Here is a 22,471-nt window from a genome sequence, read left to right as displayed (position 1 = left end):
AACAGACTCAAAGATTTTTTTCAAAAGAAACAACTCAAAGATTTTTTTCACGAAATTGTCTCAAGAGAGACAAACTTTGTTTCAAAATAAATAGACTCAAAGATTTTTTTTACGAAATTGTCTCCAGAGAGACAAAACTTTGTTTTAACAGAAATAGACTCAAATATTTGTTTCAAAAGAAACAACTCAAGATTTTTATTCAATAGGAACAGACTCAAAGATTTATCTCAAGAGAAACTGTCTCAAGAGAGACAAAATTCGTTTTAGAGAAAAAGATTCAAAGATTGTCGATATTGTTTCTAGGGAAACAATCTCAAAGGTGTTTATTTTTAAAGGGGAAACTGTTCACGCGAGACGAATCGATTTTGAAAACTCAAGTGATATTAATTTTGTTTCAAGTACAACAAATTTAAATTTGTATCCCAGAGAAAAAATGTCTCAAGCGAAACGAAATTTGTTTCGAAATAAACAACAATCTCAAGTGAGATTAATTTGTTTCATGTGAAGCAAATTTGAAATTTGTATCTCAAAGGAAAAATATCTCAAGCGAGACGAAGTTTGTTTTAAAAGAAACAACAATCTCAAGTGATATTAACTTTGCTTAATGTGAACAAATTCGAAATTTGTATATCCAAGGGAAAAGGTCTCAAGCGAGACGAAATTTTTTTTTTTTGAAGAAATTATCTCAAGCGAGACAAAATTTGTTTTTAAAAAACTGTCTCAAGCTAGACAAAATTTGTTTTACAAAGAAATTGCCTATAGTGAGACAACATTTTGTTTCGATAGAAACAATATCAAAGGATACTGATAGTCTTTGTTCCTGCTGGCGGATGAAATGTCCTAATTGTTGACTTCAGGAAGTCACATCTGTGGATGTCATTGTTTCTTCCAGTTAGAGACTATGGTCATTTTCGAGCTTTGATTTCCTAAGAGATCAAAATGATGCATTTTTGACTGACTATATTGGATGTTACGATGGATGTCAAGATGAAATTTATTTGATTTTTTTATTGAAGTTGTCCTCAAGAGAAAAAATGTCTTTAATGCACCTGATGATAAATGTTTAATCAACTATGCAAAATCATGTAACATGCATGTATGTGTTGATGTATGTATATGTATGTATGATTGATGTATTTTTCAATCTGTAAGGAGAATGGTTGCGAGAGCAGTCTTCACTCTATCTTTGATTCGGTTGTCTTCATTTCCACCAGGTGTACTCTTTCAAACCTTGACCCGAGACAATTTGTTTTCTTTGCCCATCAAATTTTGCCCCAAAATAGCTTCTCTTGTCCAGCTTCGATTCTGAGCTTCGGAGATATATTTGTTGAATTCCAAGATATTTCCGGATAACTTATCTTGTTTGAAAATGTTTTTTGAATTTTCAAAATTTTGAAAATATTACCTCATAATTTTCACAATTGAAGCAAATCATAAACATGAATTCATTGGATATCAAAAGAATCAATACTATTTTAATCATTGATAGTTACAAATCTTTGACAAATACCAGATTGACAGGTGGTTCAGAGGTTGGCTACCTAAATTCTAAGGTGTGTTTCCTCTATTTGGTCATCGTGAAGATCGTGGTATGTCCTTTTTCGTGGTTTGACATTTTGATCAGAGGCGAACAAATGACACAACTAGCATAATCAAATGCAGACTCTTTAGAACACTTCTATTTCAGTTCTCTAAAATCTTTCATTTGTTCAGGCTTCGTAGGTTCACCTAGTCAAGGTAGTGCAGAAATATCGGTCTAAAAATAAGATTCCTGAGTGCTCGTGTGAGTTCGACTATAACAGGTGTCCTCAACTCCTTAGTCCATATTCACCGAAACTCCTTATTTTAGTAAATTTGATTTGATTTACCATTGTTGGCTAGCTGAATTCAGCTTTACTGTACATATTATTTTATAATTGCCTTTGTTCGGTAGCTGAATTTTCATGTCGTCACAAAGTCTTCGACTTGACAACCACAGTGGAGCATACACCGGATTGCCAAGTACCCGATCAATGTCATGGTTTGAATGTAATCTATTCATAAAGCCAGGGTTTTCGAGTTTCCTCTATAACCAATGCTTTAGCGGAATAGCTCAGCTTATTGACCTAAACTAGATTCACCTACTTGACCATTCCATCTGAGAAGATCATGATCATCATTGAACGTCACTAACAGAAGTAAAAACTAATTTGCTTTGCAATTTCATGTGCTAGTGCCCCATTTTGTCCGCTCCTAACATACCTGAATGCCAAGATCGTTGATTGTTCATGCGAGGAGATGGTTAGATTGGTTCCTTCAAGGGAAGGGTATTTGCTTTGATGTATGATTGATTAGGATCAAAGGGTCTTTATTTTTCAAGGGTTCAATCTTGTCATTTGTCAAAGATTTACAACCTCAATTATTAAAATGCTTTAATTAAAATGATATTCAAAGAATTCAAGATTAAAATTTGCTCATTGTTCATTTCCTAAGAAGAAGCATTTTATTGAAATTGTTCAAAAGTCAAGTGATTTACAAACATTTAAAACATAAGAAGAACAAAAGAAAAACAAATTCAAACAAGATGTCATGCATGAGAATGCACTAAAATCTACTGATGGATGCCCCAGCCGACTCCCGATCAGAATGTCTCGTCATACATTGAACGTCAATGCCCCCTGAATCAATCAGATCTTGGACCTTGTGCTTCAACGCCCTACAATTCTCAGTGGTATGTCCTGAGATCCAATGTGGTAGCTGCTATGGCGTTAATATCATGGCCTTCAGGATATGGGTCAGTTCTTGGTTTGGATTGAACTGGAATCACCAGGTTGTTCTCAATTAGCACTGGGAGCAATTCCTCATATGTCATCGGAATTGGATTGATGCATGTCTTTTACGAAAAACATTATGAGACACGGTCCATACTAGCTAAATCCACTAGACTGACCTCAGCTCTTTCCTCAATGTCAATAGGCTAGTACCACATATCTGGCCATTCTTGATAGCTCTTTCAATCATTTCTCCACACATGACGATGTCAGAGAAACTCTTAGTGGCAACCCCTATCATGTAATCAATATAAGGATGTATCTATGAATAGAGTGATGAACTCTCTTTCAGTCATTGGTGGATGCACTTGAGATGCGATATCCCTCCATCGTTGAGCATATTGTCGGAAACTCTCATCACTCATCTCCATATTCTGCAGCATTATTCGATCAGGGATCATATCAATATGTGCTTGTATTGGTTCAGAAAGGTACTAGCCAAATCTTTCCAAGAGCGGACTTGAGCACGACTCAGTTGGTTATACCACCTAGAAGTAGGTCCAGTCAGACTGTTTTGGAAGCAGTGGATCAACATCCAATCATTTTAGTGTATCCAGTCATCCTTCGAATAAAACATCGTGAGATGGACATTAGGGCAATGGTTCCATCGTACTTTTCAAAAGGCATCTTGAATTGGGCGGGAGCACCAGGTCAGGAACTAGCACTAGTTCTATTGCATCCATCCCGTCGTGAGAGTTTTGTCCTCTCATTCCCTGGAATGTCTTCTTCACCACTGTTTCAGATTCTCCGGGATCTCGTTATTGACTCTTTTTCATTTGGCGGCTTGGAAGCTTATGGGGTGAAATAATTATTTGGGGACTAGCGTGGGCTATCACACATTCGGAGGTTCCTCCGGTCGAGGAAATCTTCTCTTTGCTTCTTCCTTGGTTGAGCTAACCATTTTGTTACCATTTGGCCAACTAGGTCTTTTTGATTTTGCAAGATACGATCCACAGTGGTCTTTTGCATCTGCTCCATTTTAACCTCCCACTCAACTTGCATCTTTTGCAAACTCTCGTTCAACTCTTTCTTTAATTCCTAAAATTTTGCATCCATTCTCAGTACTGTGTGAATGCAATTGCACAGTTAGAAGTGCTTCCTCAAAGTTTCCAGTAAGGTACGATTAATGCATGTAAACCTGCTTAAATGAATGTTGTGCAAAATGAAATGATGCAAATGCAAATGCATAAATGTTGATCCCAACGATGAATATCTTAGAATAATTTTCACCAGTGATGAAAGCCTTCACATCACAAGACAATCCACTTTACAGACATGCATTCGCTTAGATGCTGAGTCTGAAATAGATCGCTGCTTCGTCTCGAATCTTCGTCTTCGAAAACGATGCCCCTCAAGCGTTTCTGTAATATGACTCCGTTAATGCCCCGACGATGCGGAAGTCAGTGCGTCAATCCTTGATGACTAGAGATGAAATGATTGTAAATGAAAATCTACTACTGGAGTATTCTTTGGCTCAATTGATCATCATTTCAGTATCGGATGCTGCACTATCTTCGAGCGAGTCTTATTCTTGTATTCTGGACTTCTTTTAGCCCTCAATGCATGTCTGTATATGCGACTACTTGATTGAAACTTTCATCTCTTCTTGTGAAAATTTTTCTCGAATATCCCTTGCGATCAACATTTTCGCATTTGTTATGATGATGCAATGCAAAGAAGAATGAAAAAAAAACACAAATAGCAGAAAATAGATAAGTTAGTGCACGCAAATAAAAGAAAAGAAATTAGTTAGTACATGTAAAATAATTGATACAGATAAAAATGTTATTCAGAGATAAATATAACACCTACCCCGTCATGATATCTACCCGAACATGCCTTCAATAGATAGCAATCCTACCCGGACATGCTTTCTACCCACAATTATCTATTTTCAAGAAATTAGTCCTAACCGCATGATATCTAGTTCGCATACTTTTATTCGAAAAGAAATAAATTCTACGAACTTAGCAAAAGATAAGGGTTTAGAAACGCTCCTCCTTGGTGTACACTTAGTTTGGGTACCTACTGAGGACATAGGTTCGATATAGCTATACCTAGGGTGACCGTTTACGGTTCACTATATGCATGGTTTGGCTCTAACGGGAAAAAGGGACTCGAATTGTCCTTGATGTCGGTGCCCATTGGGCTGCCAAACCCTCTATCCTCACCCATTACAGGTTTCGAACGGAACGAGTTCAATTCGAGGGGATTCATTGCCTTATACCCGTACGAGGAATAAATCCCTACGAAGTATAAGGTATGTATCCCATGGGTTATTTGCTAAAACTCATACGAAGAATAAATTCTTACGAGAGTAAAGCATTCACCCGACTAATTTGGATCGAAGCTCGAGTCTAGAGCTTATGTTATGCTAATGCGAGTGATGTGTGAGGAGGAACATACCTACCTTCGACCCAAAAGGAAAACAAAACAAGGAAAAAAATGATAAAATCTTGACAAAGCTGAAAGCCAAAAATAAATGTTAGTATGACAAAAAACGAAGCAATTAAAAATTTCAATAAACGGATCATAAGTTAACTATGTACTCAAACTTATAATTTCCACTAAGACGACAATGTGTAAGCGACCTACAGCTTGACTCTCTAAAAAAGGTCCCCAGCAGAGTCGCCAAGCTGTTATAACTTTTTGTAAACAATTAAATATTATTTTAAAAACGATTATGACTTTAATTAAAAAAAATGGTGATTATGGATTAATTAAAATTAAATTGAAAATGAGTCGCCATCGACCTTTGGGTTAGGTAGGTCGAATACCTAAAAACATCTTTTAAAAACAATTTTAAGAAAAATAGTTTTATAAGACAAAAATTTGATCTACGTTACCAAAGATTCATTTAAAACAGGTTCGGGAGTCGGTTACGTGTGGGGATGAAGTTTGGCATTAAAGCCACTATAATATGGGTGAACCTTTGGCACTTGGAGCTGTTGATCCGCATGATTCATTATCTCATCCTGCAGTGTTTCTGATGCTCAGGCTGAGTCAGCTGCACACTTGGATTCTGATCAGTTCAAACTTTCTGGTATGCTTGTGTATACAATAGCTTAGCTTGTATGTTAATGCATCTATTCTGTATTTCCTATCTATATTTGGTCTTGTGCTGACATTAGCAGTTCTTAATACGCAGATTCCAAACTGGTTTGAAGGCGAGTCCACAGGGTTGACAAAGGATAATCCTTTCCCCTTACCTGATGCATACTTGACATCTCAACAAAGAAATGTAAAGGCACTCGGCCTAAGCAGTTTTGACCTGTGTATTTTGAATTAGTAGCTAGTTTTATTGATCTATCTAATATCGACTTAACTGAAATTTTGTTTTCTTTCTGATGTTATTGACAGCAACAGAATTTGGGTGAGATAAAGAAAATATTGAGAGAAGCTCCGCTCGAAGAAAATCGCAAAAGAGAGCTATCATCGGCCCTTCATGTGTACTTCAAGGACTGGTTATACGGTAATCCACCATTTGTGTCTTGTGTTTACCAACTGTAACTGTCATAGCCATTGTTTCTTAACCTTTATTGCATGATGCGAAGAGAAAATGTGTTTACTTGGATTTTGTTTTTGTAATAACATGGCAGCTTCCGGAAACATTCGTCAGCTGTACTGTTTACAAGGTGATTAAGATCTTGACGGTACACTGCGACAATTTATAGGCAGATGGTTTATGATTTTCATGCAGTTTCAAGCTCTTCTGCCAGTTCCGAATGCAAAAGAAAGAAAAATTATGGATTAACTGTGAGTCTTGTGCACCGAATGCAAACAATTAGATAATAGACATTAGCTAAATCTCAATGTAATAATTTTGACATGAAAAAGAAAAACAGTTAGATAATATTTGTTAACCTACGTTTGCAGTCTTGGTGAATCTAATTTGATTTCAGATAAAATTACAACTATATGAATACCTTCAAATTGATTCGTTTATATGTTGCATAATAAGAGTATTGAGTATGCTTTATGAGATTCATGTACATGGTATTATGAAATGATTTACTCTTCCTCTATTAATGAAGTTCATATATATATATATATACACTATGGTACATTGTATTGTTGAATGTTCATGTGTATGTGTCTTATATAAGGACACGTTTCAATATTAATAAAATATTACAAGAAAACTAGTTCCTGAAGAACTAGGATTACTAAAAAAGGACTAGTGGAAACTAATCCCTTAAGAACTAGCATAATCTTTTAAGTTTGTTTTCATTATATCAAGGTAAACTCTTGATTTCTTACAAATTATATGGAAATCTAATATATAATCTTATTAGGGGTAAACTATTAAAATATCACTTTCGTGTTATTTTTGTTTAGTTTTTTATCATCAATTTTTAGAAAATAATGTTTTAATTAATTATTTTACCGATTTATAATGTATAATACATTGAGATAATAACGTGTCATATTATTAAAAGAGTAATTTTTAATTTGGTCCATGAATTTTAGATAAAATATCAATTTAATTTTTGAATTCAACCAAAAAATCTCTCATTCGCCATCATGTAGCTGGTCGATCCCGGCGGCCAGAGATCAAAGAAGTTTTAAGGTGTGCTTGCGAGTTGCACAAATTACATCTGGCTCAGACTTGGGTTCCTTGTATGCAGCAATGTAAAGGGGGTTGTCGCCATTCTGGGGTTTTCATGAAGCTTGCTCGGAGCATCACTTGTTGACAGGTCAGGGTGTTGCTGAGAGAGCATTTATGACTAACAAGCCATGCTTCTCAACTGACATAACCTCCTTAAGAAGATTGAATATCCTCTTGTTCACCATGGAAGAATGTTTAAAATGCATGCTGCTGTTCACAATGCAAGAATGTTTAAATTGCATGCTGCTGTTCACAATGCAAGAATGTTTAAATTGCATGCTGCTGTTCACACTGGTAAAGCAGACATTGTCTCGGAATTCATTTTACAGACTGCAGAGATGCTTAATTTGTTATCCAGGGTTATACAACAAGTATGCCGTAGAAGAAGAAACAGATTTGGCAGTTAGTACAGAAGAGTTATCGGAAGGGCAGTAGAACTCAGGACTCGAACTGAATGCTCCAAAATGCAAACATAGGTTAACCAAAACAGCTTAAGGCAGTATGAATGATGAAAAAGAAACAAAATCAAGTTCCCATTTATAATTCAGTTGGGAAGTGCAGTAGCATGAGATCCCTAAGAATAGCTAGTTCAAATGGGATGCAATTATCAGTATGGCAGTCAGCATCAACAATATTTGCAATTACTTGTATGTGAAAACCAAAGAGGAAATCTATATTGGAAAACATAAGGAGACAAGCACTATAAACTCAACAAGTTTCTTCCATCTTTGTATATGGGAGCATTTATGCTCTACAGATAAATGACACCTTTTTGATATTCTCTATTAAACTGGAACAAGCTAATTTTGCAAATATTTTGGCTCTTGTGCGTGAATTTGTATAATTGAAAAACAGCGTATGAGTTATGACCTAACTGGTATTTTTCATTTTCAGTCAGATTCCAGAAAAAAAGCTTCCATTTGTCCTTGTGATTAATCTCGAGGTCTGCATTTAGATGAAAGTTTTTGTTTGAGACATTTAAGTTTGCCATTTTGATGCTTAGGCCATAGTTCATCAGGTCTAAGAGGGAGCAGACATCAAATTTGGAGAATTCAATATACTTTTCAATGAAACGAATATTAGATTTGCATTTAAGAAGTAAAGAATGAGTAAATTGGAAAATTCGGTGTACAATAGTCGCCGATGATAGTGGTGAACAGAAACTGACAATGAGAGACTTTGATCGGGTTCAATGATTATATTGATATTTTATATAAAACTCTGTAGAAATTTAGAATGATATAAAGAAACACACCAAGAGATTAAAAAAAATGATACATCTTGCTTCTATCTCAGCTTTACTCCTATGAAGAATCATCTTATCATAGAATATCAAGTATTTTAAAATCGAATCTGATCTTAAATTAAAAAATATCATTTACTACATTTAAATTTGAGACTTTAAACATTAAACTTCTTATCACTTATTCCAAAAAGTGTTGATTTATATATTGAAAATTAAGTTAATAAAGATGTGTGTTTTGATTATGTGAATGGGTACTTTATGTCCCACCAGCTTCATGCCATGACCATGACCATGTGCTTTTGATCATATATGAGATTCATCAACATCATCATTCCATATTTATGAATTGGAGTAAGTTCAAAACAAAAATGTTTTGCTTTACTTTGCCTTACTTTGGGGGTACTTCATATTATTGTTTTGAAAAGATCCTCCAATCTGCTTTGACCTCGTAAAAATTAGGCATAAAGGAATTAGAACAAGGACCATTATACGCCATATGTTCATTGGAAAGATCAAATAATGTGTTATTCTTTAGGAAATTGGGCTTTCTCCATCGCTTTCACTTTATCATCATATTTAAAAATACTATGTTTACCAAATCTTTAAAACTTGGTATGAAATCTAGAATACATCTTTCTGATTCTTTTCATAAATTGTATTTATTATTATTAGTTTTCTGATTCTTTGCGGAGGTCTCTGGAATTTCAAGATGTTTTCCAAGTTTATGTTCTCTAGATGGTTATAGTCTTTTTGACATTATCATTACCTGATTCAAGTAAACTATTAAAGTTAAATCTGTTATGTAACAACTAAATCTATGAGCTATGATGATCCTGGATACCAACAATAAGGATCAATATAAGTCATCATACATGATCAGAATTTTTTTTTTTTTTAAAATCTCATTCTCTTTATCTCTCTTTATATAACATATAATCTTCAACTTGTCAGAAGAATCGATCTTGATTCTTTATCTAAATCATAGAAAATAAACTGTAGGCTAGAACCACAATTTTTTATCAACAAATGTAATATTTTTTATAAACAAATGTAATATGAGGATTCACCTGTGGGTCGCTGGAACAATTGTTTTCGAACGAAACCTTTCCTAAACAAAATGATTAGCACAAATACCGAGAAGGCGTGGTTTATAAGTCAATAAAGTGATATACTCCATGACTGGTGTCATATTAGCTGGTGCTAACCTAGTTTTGATGACCAGGAAATCATGAACTAGTACACTTGCCATGAAAAAAATCGGTGAATCAATAATTGGAGCACCGAAATGACATGCTTCGGATCTGGTTAAATCATAGCTTTCAGATGTTCACTGTTCTTACACAGGTTGGCCAATATATATATATATACATGTTGGGTTGAAAAACTTGGGTTAATTACATTGGTGGAAGTGTGCAACTCGACAACTTTAACCAACGTTGAAGCTACTGATCCCAAATTAACCTAATATATTAAACAAATTGGATACGCATCTACGCTGATCTTTCCATCATATAGTAAATTTCTTTTGGCCATAGCTACAGGAAAGAACATTCATCTTCCTGCATAAAAATCTGGAAATTTTCACTGAATTTGTTATGATTATTCCCCCTAATTGTACATGATCATGAAAGTGGAAAGAAAATCACATACAAAGAAGCTTAGGCTAGCAAAACAAAGAAGATTATGAAGTAATACTTAAGAAGAAGAAAAACTTCACATGCTTCTAGCCATCATTTGCTGGAATCTCCTGTAAGACTCTTGCTTCTCCAACCTAAACTTTTCATGACAATTGGCTATAAACATTTCTGCTAGCTTATCAATCTCATTGAGATCTGTCTCGGCCGTGAAATTCCCATTAGCCTTCTTTTCTTCTAGCCATTGAAGGTAACCTGAAAGCTCAGACTCCACAGTATCCTCCTCATATTGCTCACCTGGAATCACTGAATCATAGTACGAATGAGTGGCGGTGCAGCCTTCGAGTACTGGAGCCGGAACCGGTGTAACATGGGAAGAGCACCAGTTATAGTGTAGCCTAAATGAACCAAAGAAGAGCTTCTTGTGCTTGTTTTTCGTGGTCCTTGAGTTGGAAATCAAATGTCGCATAGGCTTGTTTTCATTACAAATCTGAAGGAAAGTATACTTTTTTTTTTGATAATGCTCGGATGAGACGACAAACATGAGCATAGACAAGGGTTTGGATTAGACTTTTGATCTTCATGGAGCTTAAGGAAGAAGAAAGACCAACCACCATTTTTAATATTTGATGTAGGGGAATCCTAAACCATGTTCTCATATGGAGTTATAAAGTGTCTTGATTACCAATTTGCCACTCCACATTCAAGTTATTTAAAGCATTGCCATCCACTTTGCAGATTAGGAAGACTGTTGCCTTTTGTGTTTTCCATGGATTTTTTGAATTCGACAACACATTGTTTAGTTGCACTTGCACCAACCAACGTGACTGGTAAGTGATCATTTGTTCTTGAATGTACCCCTATATTTAGCCTCTATTATCTTGGTAATTAGGGTCAGTAATTTCTTTGAATTGCTTCATAACTAAATATGGGTTGGAACCTTAGGGCATGACAGGGAATCTTTTGGAAGCAAGCAAATCCCAAGGCCATAAGACCCGCTTACATGGTTTGAAAATTTGCAACTTCTTTTTCACTATTTAAAAAGTGCAACTGGGGCCATTTTAGCAAAGCAGCTTGGACATGAGGTTTTAACATCTAAAATTTTAGACACCTAAATAGGCATTTTTATATTAAACCAAATATATATATATATATATATATATCTTTCTGTGTTCACTTACTTGAAAGTACTTATTTGGCTATATTGCACAAAAAGAGAAAAAAATAATGGCAATAAAATTCCAAACTAAGTATTGAGAATAAATAATTAGTCTTTATAGTGGGAAAACATTGATTTAAGCCTAAAATAAAATCTTTATAGTGTAAAGTATTAAGTATAAGAAACATATTATTTTAAAGTTATTATTGGATTATATGAATGAATAAATTATTTATTTACTATCAAGCGGTTGGATCAATTGACATGGATTGATTGTGTTTAATTCAAGTTTTGAACCTAAAATCTTGAGAATGTACTTGTGTTAAATTCTTGATGAAAAAGTTTTTTGATCAGGGGAGGATATAAGGAAAAATTTTGGGGACTTACTTTAAATGTTAAATAAATTTAGATTTCTAAATTAGCTCTTTTTAAATTTTTTTAAAGGATTTGTTTTTTTAGAAAAAATGGGGTATATCTAATTTTATAAAAATAATATTTAAAGAGGACTTTTAATTTTTTAGGGGACTTAATTAAATTTATTTTTGAAATTTAATATAATTTTTTTTTAAATTTGAGAGTCAGATTAAATTTTAAAATAATTCAAGGGTATAAATAATAATATTTCAAATTTTAGAGAAATTTAATATCTCAAGTTTGGGAGGGGGGAAACCACTATTGTGTGAAGAGTTGGATCGAGAGGTAGCAAGTAGAATAAAATTTTAAATATTCATATATTTTAGAATTTTTTCTTGTATTTTTTCTTGTATTTTTTATTTCTATTTCCAAAAATTTAATTGAAATAAGTCTCCATACCGTCAGCTGTAATGCAAGTATCCAATGTTTGGGCAATTATTTGTTTTGGGGAATCTTATCCATAAATAACTAACACAGATGCCCTTGGAAGTTGGAACCTTCCAACTAAGCTGCCACATTGAACATAATTTCAGGCATCTCAGAAACAACTAAGATTTTCGACACAAAACCCAAACATGCTTGTGAACAAAACAGAAAACTAGATGCATGTGGTGACATGTTTGTTAAACCAAGAGATTTGTCATTTTTGAAAGCCGATAAGTTTGTATTTGGCATAAGCAGCAGGTTTCCAAGAGAGTCTATGGAACACAGCGAAATAAAGCTAAAAAACAGAAGCCAACTTTAATCTGTTTGATAAAATTGGAATACATCATCTTTTCTTTATTATATATTCCCTAGGAATAACTTGTCACAATCATACCAAGTCTTTGTAATTCAACACTTCAACTTTCCCTTCTCCTCTTCTGTTTTCTGTTTATTTTCTTTTCTTCTTTGGATAAATGTACTATAGCACGCACTTTAATACAAGAACCAAAGCATACTTGAAGCTATACTATAAAAACATGTACAATGCTCTTACCAACACAAATGTTGCTGCCAAATAGTATCAAGTGGCAGCCTGCCAAAATGTAGGCAGAAGCAACAGAACATCAAAGCAAAGAAGAGAAAATTGGTTTCGAATAAAAACCAGTGAAAGAATACAGTATAACTAATGTTTTCTCAAAGTTACCCACACGAAATCTCCAGCTTTGGCAGATTTTATAACCATCCATCCTCTGTGTTCACTTTGGTTGCTACATTTTGAAATCAGTGAACAAGCAAGTTTTGTCATTCCCAAACATTCATCAGTTAAGGACGGACGTAAAATTTTATGTTAGGGAACGCAAACCTATAAAATTTGAGAGGACGAAAATATATTATTAATAGAAAATATAAAAATTTAAAATTTTTTGAAGCCTCACCCGTCTCTCTTCAATCCATTCCTGCACTCAACTTTCAGCTTCTAAAATCTGCAGTGATTCTCAACTGTTACTTTATTTGTCTTCGTCTGGCACTAACACTTCCACTAGTGCCATGAATTTCTGTTAACAATCGTCAATTTTCATTTCAAATGACGGGTTTGTGTTACAAAAATTTAAAATTCAAATGAATTGAATTAACTTTAGATTAGTTTTTCCTGCATTATTACCCAATGATGATGGGCCCGGAATATCATGGCAATATCTTTTACTTCTCTTTATTCCTTTCTTTATGCAAAGTTTTATTCTAACCTCTAGGATTAAAACATGAAACTTGTCAAGTTATTATGTTCAATTAAGCTAGATAACATACATTTATCTAATGAAAGCTTCATATTCTTGATGCTTCTTGGTTCTTAAGCACAATTAGTTCACAAAAATTTATGCTACGCTCTCTGCCTATTAAACATGATTAGGTGGTTGTTGGGTATACAATTGATATGCAATTCATGCAAGTATACACGGCGAACAATTAATAAAGTGAAATAAAATCGTCTCCACAAGAATTAGATGAATGTAATACGGTCAGATTATCGGAGTTAATTCTCAAATAAAGTTGTGGCAAATGAATTATAAACAATAGAATTGAAATGTCAAACTAAGTGTAAAGGACATATGTGTAGGAAAACAATAGATAAACAAATTAACGTTAAAATAATCCCGAGGCTCAATGGAACACAGGCCCAATGCAAGGGGCTCTGCTAATCCATTTTAATCAATTTCCCACTCCATCTTTGATTAAGTAGGGACTCTCCTCTATCAACCTATTCATTCATCCTTCCATCTTAATGAGATTGCTAAATTGAAATATCTCTATAGGGTTACGGTTTCATCACACATTCTTAAGACAATATTGTCATATCCAATTCGTTTATATTTTTTCTTCTTTCAATTATTTATTTATTTATTTTCGGATTGAGTGAAAGAGAGAATAGCAAAACTAAACAACTTTGACTTTCAAACTCTAGTCGACTTACACTACGCTTATATCTTTCTTTCTTTGTTTTTTATTTTCAATTTTTTTATTTTATTTTATCGAATCATTTAAAAAATTAATTATAACCCTTGAAATATTATTATTCATATCTACACAAAAATTCAAAATATATAAGGTTTTAAGTTTTCATCACACACTGGACTTTTGCATCTACAAATTCACTCATAAGTTTTTAAGTTTGTTTATTTATATTTATTAAACTTTTGACCGAACCTTTCGTGAATAGATTTAATTTCTTCATTCATTTCCTCCCTATTGTATAAAGGCAAGTTGAGAGACTTCCAAAAACACAATCATACAAAAAAACCAATATAAAAAATTCTTTCTGGTGATAGAGAAAGATAAGATTATGTTGGATTGATCATTGTTGTTGCGCTATTAATGTAATCATTTGTTGTTATATCTTAAGAGACAGACGTCTAACGTTACTCAAGCACCAAGAAAATGTCGAATATGTATTAAGAAAATTATTTATACATGTCTCAACAGAATTCTTCTTCTATTTTTGAACTATATATGAACACATGTTCTGTTATAATTTTTTTTTTAATTTTCATTCTGAGTTTTATCATCATATTACTCCTATTATTATTACAACATTGTGTTGTCTCATAATATTACTAACTTACTGCTACATTGCATTGTCTTTTATTATTGTTAATAATATTGTATTGAATTATTATTGTTATTGTCAAAATAATAATTGATATGCTTACTATTTTTTAACATTATGAACAATAACATGAATAGTGTCATAAGTAGCACTGTGGTCGACACCGTTTTTCACCATTGGGTTTTTCTTTAAAGTTTTGAAATGTGAGGAGTCACCATCGACCTTTTGGGTTAGGTAAGTAGAATACCTAAAAATTTTCTTTTAAAAGAATTTTTAAGAAAACATCATTTTAAAAGATGCACCAATCTACTTGTAACCAGAGATTCATTTTTTTAATAAAAGGGGTTCAGGGATCGATTATATATGGGGAAGGATGAGCACCCCCACAATGCCCAAAATTGATACCCCATCGATTATAAATTGTCTCTAATAGTGGAAATCTAAGAATTCAAATATAAATTTAAGTTACGATCCTATTATTCCATATTCAACCATGCAATTTTTATTTAACGGAAAATTCTAAAGAGAAATAGAAAATATTCTAATATTTACAATCGAAGAGAAAATAATCCCTAAAATACTTTAGGACGAATATTTATCTTTCCAATTGAAATAAAAAGAATATAATAATTTCTCCCAAGAATTCAAGATTAAAATAATTTGATTCGACCAAATAAACTTAAGCCAATTAATCCAAATTATATATGATTAGAAAAGTTAAGGGACATTCAATTATTTAAAAATATCGATACCTAATCCCTAATAAAATTAGGCGAATTGTCTCAATAAGTTTAAATAAGAGAATATTTCCTTCTCCCTTCAATCTTGATTAATTTTAGCATACTCGATTTTAGGTTCTTTCTAGTAGGGTATTTATTTATTTTAAAACATCGGAATAGGACATCTAGTTACTTTAAGATAATCCCTTCTTAATATTTTTAAAATAAATAAATACTACCCTTAATCCAATTATGTAATCGATTGAGTTATGCTTATGAGGCTTTCAGGCGAAATTAATTAGGACTAAAATGAACCAATATGCAAATAACATTCAAAAATAAAAATAAAATAAAAATAGGACTAAAGCACAAACAATCAAACCATCATGCGAAAATTGAAACAAAAATAAAATATACAAGTGACTAAAATAAACATTTTCAATATACTATGATAAAATTACAAGAAATGAAAAATAAATAAAACGTGGGGCTAAATTAAAATAAATTAAAACTAAATAGCCGAATTAAAATAAATCAAAAACACATTCGGGTTCGAAATACAAACATGCAAAAATACATGGGCTATTTCATAAACATTCCAATTTTTCTAACCTAAAATAATACATTCAAAATAAAAAAGGAAAATTACAAAATTAATCCCAAAGCATTTTAAAAAAATCAAACATCCACTACACATAACCAAACTGTAAATACAAGCTAAACATGCAAGGATCATTCGGAAAATAACCCTAAAAATACATAACATGCATAAAAGTGGATAAATCACAAAAATAATCCCTACATGTGACTATTTTGTAAAAAGGCGCTAAACGTTGGGGGAACTTAATGTGCAATTTCCCCTTTTATTTCTTATAAATATCAACCTTTTTCCTTTTTTTTCTTTTTTTTCATTTTAATTAGATTTTAGAGAGATAGGGGAAAACAGACCGGTGGCCGGTGGGTTACCTTCGCCGGCCGCCATGCCGATCGCCATTGATGGCAGATGGCCACCAAATTTCACCAATTGGTCCATATCGATCTCCCCATCTCTGATCTGGGGTTGGTTTCGTGAGAATCGACCCTAAACTCTACGAATTTAGTAAAACCATTCGACCTTCCTAACCCCAATTCACCGTCATTCACCATTGGATTGGGCTGATTTTCAGATATGTCCTTCTTCATCATCTCCTCAACATCTTCACTGTTCAGATTTACGAGATGATCTTCCTAACGCCAACGATGGGCTCGGTCGATTGGTATGGAACCACTCTATCCTTTCTCGTTGGTTTTCCCCCCCGATTTTGTTAGGCTTTGTTTAGTAAGAAAGAAAAAGGAAAAAGATTTTGTTAAAATATTTTTTATTGCTGATAATCGTTCCCTTTTACATTGATTGTTTTCGGGTTATATACCCATTACAAAATATATAAAATAACTTGTTGATTTCTTCTTAGTTTGGTTGTGCCTAATAATGGCTGTTGCAGGGAGTGGTGTGGCATGGTAGATGGTATGGCTGTTGCAGGCAGCAGGGCATGGTGGGAGCTGTTGGTTTGACCTTTTTTAGATGAAAATTGGTGATTACATCTTCCTGTCTTTGCTTGTTCCTGTGAAACAAGAATAGAGCAAAGACGTAAGGCACCAATTTTCATCTGTTTGGTCTATCGTGAAATTTTGAGTTCCAGGTTCTTCTCATTATGAACTTTTCACTCTTCTACAAAGAAACTGCTGAGGTTGAACAAGTTATTCTCATTATGAACTTCTTTTCCCTCATCAGATGAGTTATTCTCATTATGAACTCTCTACTGGAAATGTTGATCCCTCGAGTGATGTGTTGCTGATTCAACTCCATATGCAATGAATCGAGCTAATGTTGAACAAGTTCTTCTCATTTTGAACTTTTCCCCCCTCATCGGATGAGTTCTTTTCATTATGAACTCTCTACTGGAAATGTTGATCCCTCAAGTGAGGTATTGCTGATTCAACTCCACATGCGATGAATCGAGTTAAGGTTGAACAAGTTCTTTTCATTATGAACTTTTTCTCCCTCATTATATTAGTTCTTCTCATTATGAACTCTCCATTAGAAATGTTGATCCCTCAAGTGATGTGTTATTGATTAAAATCCATATGCGATGAATCGAGTTAAGGTTGAACAAGTTATTCTCATTATGAACTTTTTCTCCCTCTGTTGGATGAGTTCTTCTCATTATGAACTCTCCACTGGAAATGTTGATCCCTCGAGTGAGGTGTTGCTGATTCAACTCCATGTGATGAATCAAGCTAAGGTTAAACAAGTTCTTCTCATTATGAACTTCTTCTCCCTCATCAGATGAGTTCTTCTCCCTCATCAGATGAGTTCTTCTCATTATGAACCCTCCATTGGAAATGTTGATCCCTCGAGTGAGGTGTTGCTGATTCAACTCCATATGCGATAAATCAAGCTAAAGTTGAAAGTTGAACAAGTTCTTCTCATTATGATCTTCTTCTCACTCTTTCGGATGAGTTCTTCTCATTATGAACTCTCCATTTGAAATATTGATCCCTCAAGCGAGGCGTCACTGATTCGAAATACCGTGAATAGAGTGATAGGTCAAACAAGTTCATCTCATTATGAACTTCTTCTCCCTCTGTTGGATGAGTTCTTCTCATTATGAACTCTCCATTTGATGTTGATTGGTTTACCCTCTCTTTGAAGAGTTTTAAATATGTAAAAGATTATCATGTGTCAGTGATTTGTATTTAAAGTACTCGAACGTAATGACCCGATGATCCTTAATTTTGCTGAGATCCATTTCTTTTAATGGTGAAAAGTGGACTAATTCTTTGCTGAAATCTTTTTCTTCAACATGGAATTGTGAAACGAAATCATTGCTATCTTTTTTTGTCAAATATTCAACATTTGTGAGGGAAATAAATGAACCAAAAGAAATTTGTTTGAAGATAAACTATCTCAGGTGAGATAAAATTTGTTTCGAGAGAAATGTCTCAAGTGAGACGAAGTTTGATTTAAGAAAAACAATATCAAGTGAGATAAATTTCTTGTTTCAAGTGAAACAATTTCAAATTTTATATTTCAAGGGAAACTTTCTCAAACGAGATAAGTTTGTTTTAAGAAAAACAATCTCGAGTGAGATAAATTTATTATTTCGAGTAAAAATTTCTCAAGCAAGACGAAGTTTGTTTTAAGAAAACGATCTCAAGTGAGATAAAATTTTGTTTTGAGTGAAAACTGTCTCAAGCGAGACGAAGTTTGTTTTAAGGAAAACGATCTCAAGTGAGATAAAATTTTGTTTCGAATGAAACTGTCTCTAGCAAGACGAAGTTTGTTTTTAGAAAAACGATCTCAAGTGAGATAAAATTTTGTTTCAAGTGAAACTGTCTCTAGAGAGATGAAGTTTGTTTTAAGAAAAACAATCTTAAGTGAGATAAAATTTTGTTTCGAGTGAAACTGTCTCAAGCGATATGTTGATCCCTCAAGTGAGGCGTCGCTGATTCGAAATATCGAGAATCAAGTAAAGGAAATGTTGACAACATCCTGCCCGAAGGTCTTATGGAGAGCCTGAAAGACTTAAGCTGATTTGAGCAATATGAAATGTCAACCCCTCTGTTGGGGCATTACTGATTCAAAGTGTTGTGAATCGAGCAAAGGAAATGTTAAAAACATCCTGTCCGAAGGTCTTATGGATGGTCCGAAGTTAAGCTGATTCGAAGTGTTGTGAATCAAGAAATAGGAAATATTAACCCCTCTGGTGGGACGTTGCTGATTCGAAGTGTTGTGAACCGAGCAAAGAAAATGTTGAAAACATCTATCCGAAGGTCTTAAAGATGTCCCAAAGGACTTAATCATCAAAAAACCCTTGAAAATCATGCTTAGTTTCTTAATTGTCAAGGAACCCCTAAAAATTAGGCTTAGCTTTCTTTTAAAACTCATTGAAAATTATCATCAAGAAACCCCTGAAAATCAGACTTAGTTTTTTTCAAATTCATTTGAAAACGTCAAGAAACCCCTAAAATAGGCTTAGCTTCTTTCAAATTCATTTGAAAACATTAAGAAACCCCTAAAAATTAGGCTTAGCTTCTTTCAAATTCATTTGAAAACATCAAGAAACCCTTAAAATTATGCTTAGCTTTTTTTAATTCATTTGAAAATATCAAGAAACCCCTAAAAATTAGGCTTATCTTCTTTCAAATTCATTTGAAAACATCAAGAAACCCCTAAAAATTAGACTTAGTTTTTTTAATTCATATGGAAAAATTAAGAAACCACTGAAAATCAGACTTAATTTCTTTGAAAGCTCATTTAAATAATCAAGAAACTTACGAAAATCGGACTTAGTTTCTTTAAAAGCTCATTTGAAAATCGTCAAGAAACTTATGAAAATATGACTTAGTTTCTTTGAAATTCATTTGAAAACATTAAGAAACCCCTACAAATTAGGCTTAATTTCTTTGAAAGTTCATTTAAAATCATCAAGAAACTTCTGAAGACCAGGCTTAGTTTCTTTAAAACTCATTTGAAAATCGTCAAGAAACATCTAAAAATCAAACTTAGTTTCTTTGAAAGCTCATTTAAAAATAATTAAGAAACTTTTGAAAATCAGACTTAATTTCTTTAAAAACTCACTTGAAAATCGTCAAGAAACTTCTAAAAATCAGACTTAGTTTCTTTGAAAGCTCATTTAAAAATTGTCAAAAAACTTCTGAAAATCATACTTAGTTTCTTTAAAATCTCATTTAGAAATAATCAACAAACTCCTAAAAATCAGACTTAGTTTCTTTGAAAACTCATTTAAAATCATCAAGAAACTTATGAAAATCAGAATTTGTTTCTTTGAAACTCATTTTGAAAAATTTCATGTCAAAAACCTCTGAAAATCAAACTTAGTTTCTTTGAAAACTCATTTAAAATAAGCAAGAAACTTTTGAAAATAAGACTTAGTTTCTTTGAAAACTCATTTTAAAAATACCATGTCAAGAAACCTCTGAAAATTAGACTTAGTTTCTTTGAAACTCATTTTAAAAAATACCATGTCAAGAAACCTCTGAAAATCAGACTTAGTTCCTAAAAAAACACATTAGATGGGTAACATGCCCACTTCAAAAATGATGATTGTTATGTGTATTGGGTTCCTCAATTCTTGAGGTTCTGCAACTCTTAATATAATTCCCTTCATTCGAGGCTTGAATTCTGACTTTTCTTTCTCTTCTTTTCTTGGAAAATATGTAAAATATGCCTTAATGCATGAAATGTAAATGCAATAAATATGTATCTATATGTACTGTATGAGGTTGTTAAATACAAAAATGTTGATCATCAATTCTTATTCTGATCAAAGTGGAGAACTCAATCTTCCTTCACTTGATCAAATTTGAGTGAATTCTGCCTCAATGGAAACTTGTCAGCTTAAGCTTGCATCTTCCTAAGAGTAATTTGATTATCTTGTGCAATCGTGTGTTATCTGTCTTCTATCTTTGGTTCTTCATTATAGTCTTAGAAGAAGTGATCTCATGCGGTCAAGCATATGGTCTTTATGCCTTTTTCTGGCTCTAATTCAATGGTTCTATCAGAAACAATGAGGTAAACTCTTCTTGTCCTCATTCTGCCCTTGGCACTCCCAAACGAGAAAGCTCATTCACCATGTCTGTTTGATTTGAATCTTGTTATCTCAGCGATATGGTTTTGGTAATGCCTCAATGTGGGTACTCATAGCTCTTTTCGTGCCAAAATCTTAATCTCGAATGGTCTCACTCTTGTGTCGCTAATCAACAATCATATGCCATCAACAGAAATGTTATCGAATAATTTAAAGGCTTCTCTTCATGATGCTACAATCAGATATGGACACTTAAGAAGTGATCAATTCTTCTAATAGAAATGTCTTGAGTCTTTTCCATTAGCTGAGATATGTGCCCCTTTTGACTAAGGCTATCATCTACTTCTTGATGAATTAGTGATGATGTCACTAAGAAGTGTTAGAAGTTCTATCCTCTAATCCTTCTAATCTCCCAGACTAATTGCTTTCAAGATTGTGAAATGCTTTATTATTATGACATTGTTTGTTCTTTTTCTCTGATTGAAGAAGAATGAGCCTCACCAGATTCAAGGACCTTTTTCACTTGAGATTGCCCTGTTTGAAAATATTTCTCTTCTTCTTTCAATTTTAGAATTGTGAAAATAAATTGATGAATAAATTTAAAAAATGATGTCATTTGCTTCAGGCTCATAATCAAAATATATTGTAATACAAGAGTTCATTGAATATCAAACAAATCAAATACTCTTTTAATCCTTTAAAAATCATAAACATTTGACTAGTGTAAAGATTAATGATGATATAGGCTTAGGCTGACTTGGGAAGGTAATGCGTTTCAGGTTAATTTGGGGAAGTAACATGTTTCAGGTTAATTTAGGGAGGTAATGTGTTTCAAGTTGGCTTCTTTGGTTGAAATCTTGCATCCTTGATTCCGGTGTTCGTTGATTTGATGCAGTAGTCGTTATTCTTATCTTCTGGAAATGTTCACCAGTTCTCAACCCTCATGAGCACCTTTGGGTTGTGTAGTGCTTTATCAAGATGTATAATATCGTATTCTGTGCAGTGGTTGACAATCTTCGTATTCGAGCCTCCTTTTCAGGTTTTCAACTCGAATTCTCCTTTGGTTTCAAGACGTAATGTAATATTTTACGTCTTGAACCCTCCTTTTATTATTTTTCCCTATCATGCATTAAAGATTTTAGAAAACTATTTTTTTGCAAATAAAATTAACCCTGAGGGGCGGAATAAAATCTAAAGATAATCTCTCCACTTAGAAATCCATATATGATTAGAAGAGACTTTTGTTGAGATAATTGATCGA

General features: G+C 33.2%; 1 protein-coding gene and 1 long non-coding RNA gene across 2 annotated transcripts; one reads left to right on the top strand and one right to left on the bottom strand.

The window, feature by feature from the left end:
• Positions 1 to 5,841: 5,841 nt before the first annotated feature.
• On the top strand, positions 5,842 to 6,646 carry LOC120139756. Its single transcript, XR_005517665.1, has 4 exons — positions 5,842 to 5,853; positions 5,959 to 6,051; positions 6,171 to 6,282; positions 6,410 to 6,646. It is a non-coding gene; the product is annotated as an uncharacterized LOC120139756 (long non-coding RNA).
• Positions 6,647 to 10,378: 3,732 nt separating this feature from the next.
• On the bottom strand, positions 10,379 to 10,768 carry LOC120139769. Its single transcript, XM_039154905.1, has one exon. It carries the CDS (start codon positions 10,766 to 10,768, stop codon positions 10,379 to 10,381), a length of 390 nt encoding a protein of 129 aa, XP_039010836.1.
• Between the last annotated feature and the right edge of the window lie 11,703 nt (positions 10,769 to 22,471).

Source organism: Hibiscus syriacus, unplaced genomic scaffold (assembly GCF_006381635.1).
Source record: "Hibiscus syriacus cultivar Baekdansim isolate YM2019G1 unplaced genomic scaffold, ASM638163v2 tig00110773_pilon, whole genome shotgun sequence".
Lineage (NCBI taxonomy): Eukaryota > Viridiplantae > Streptophyta > Magnoliopsida > Malvales > Malvaceae > Hibiscus > Hibiscus syriacus.
This window is presented reverse-complemented; position numbering and strand designations above follow the sequence as displayed.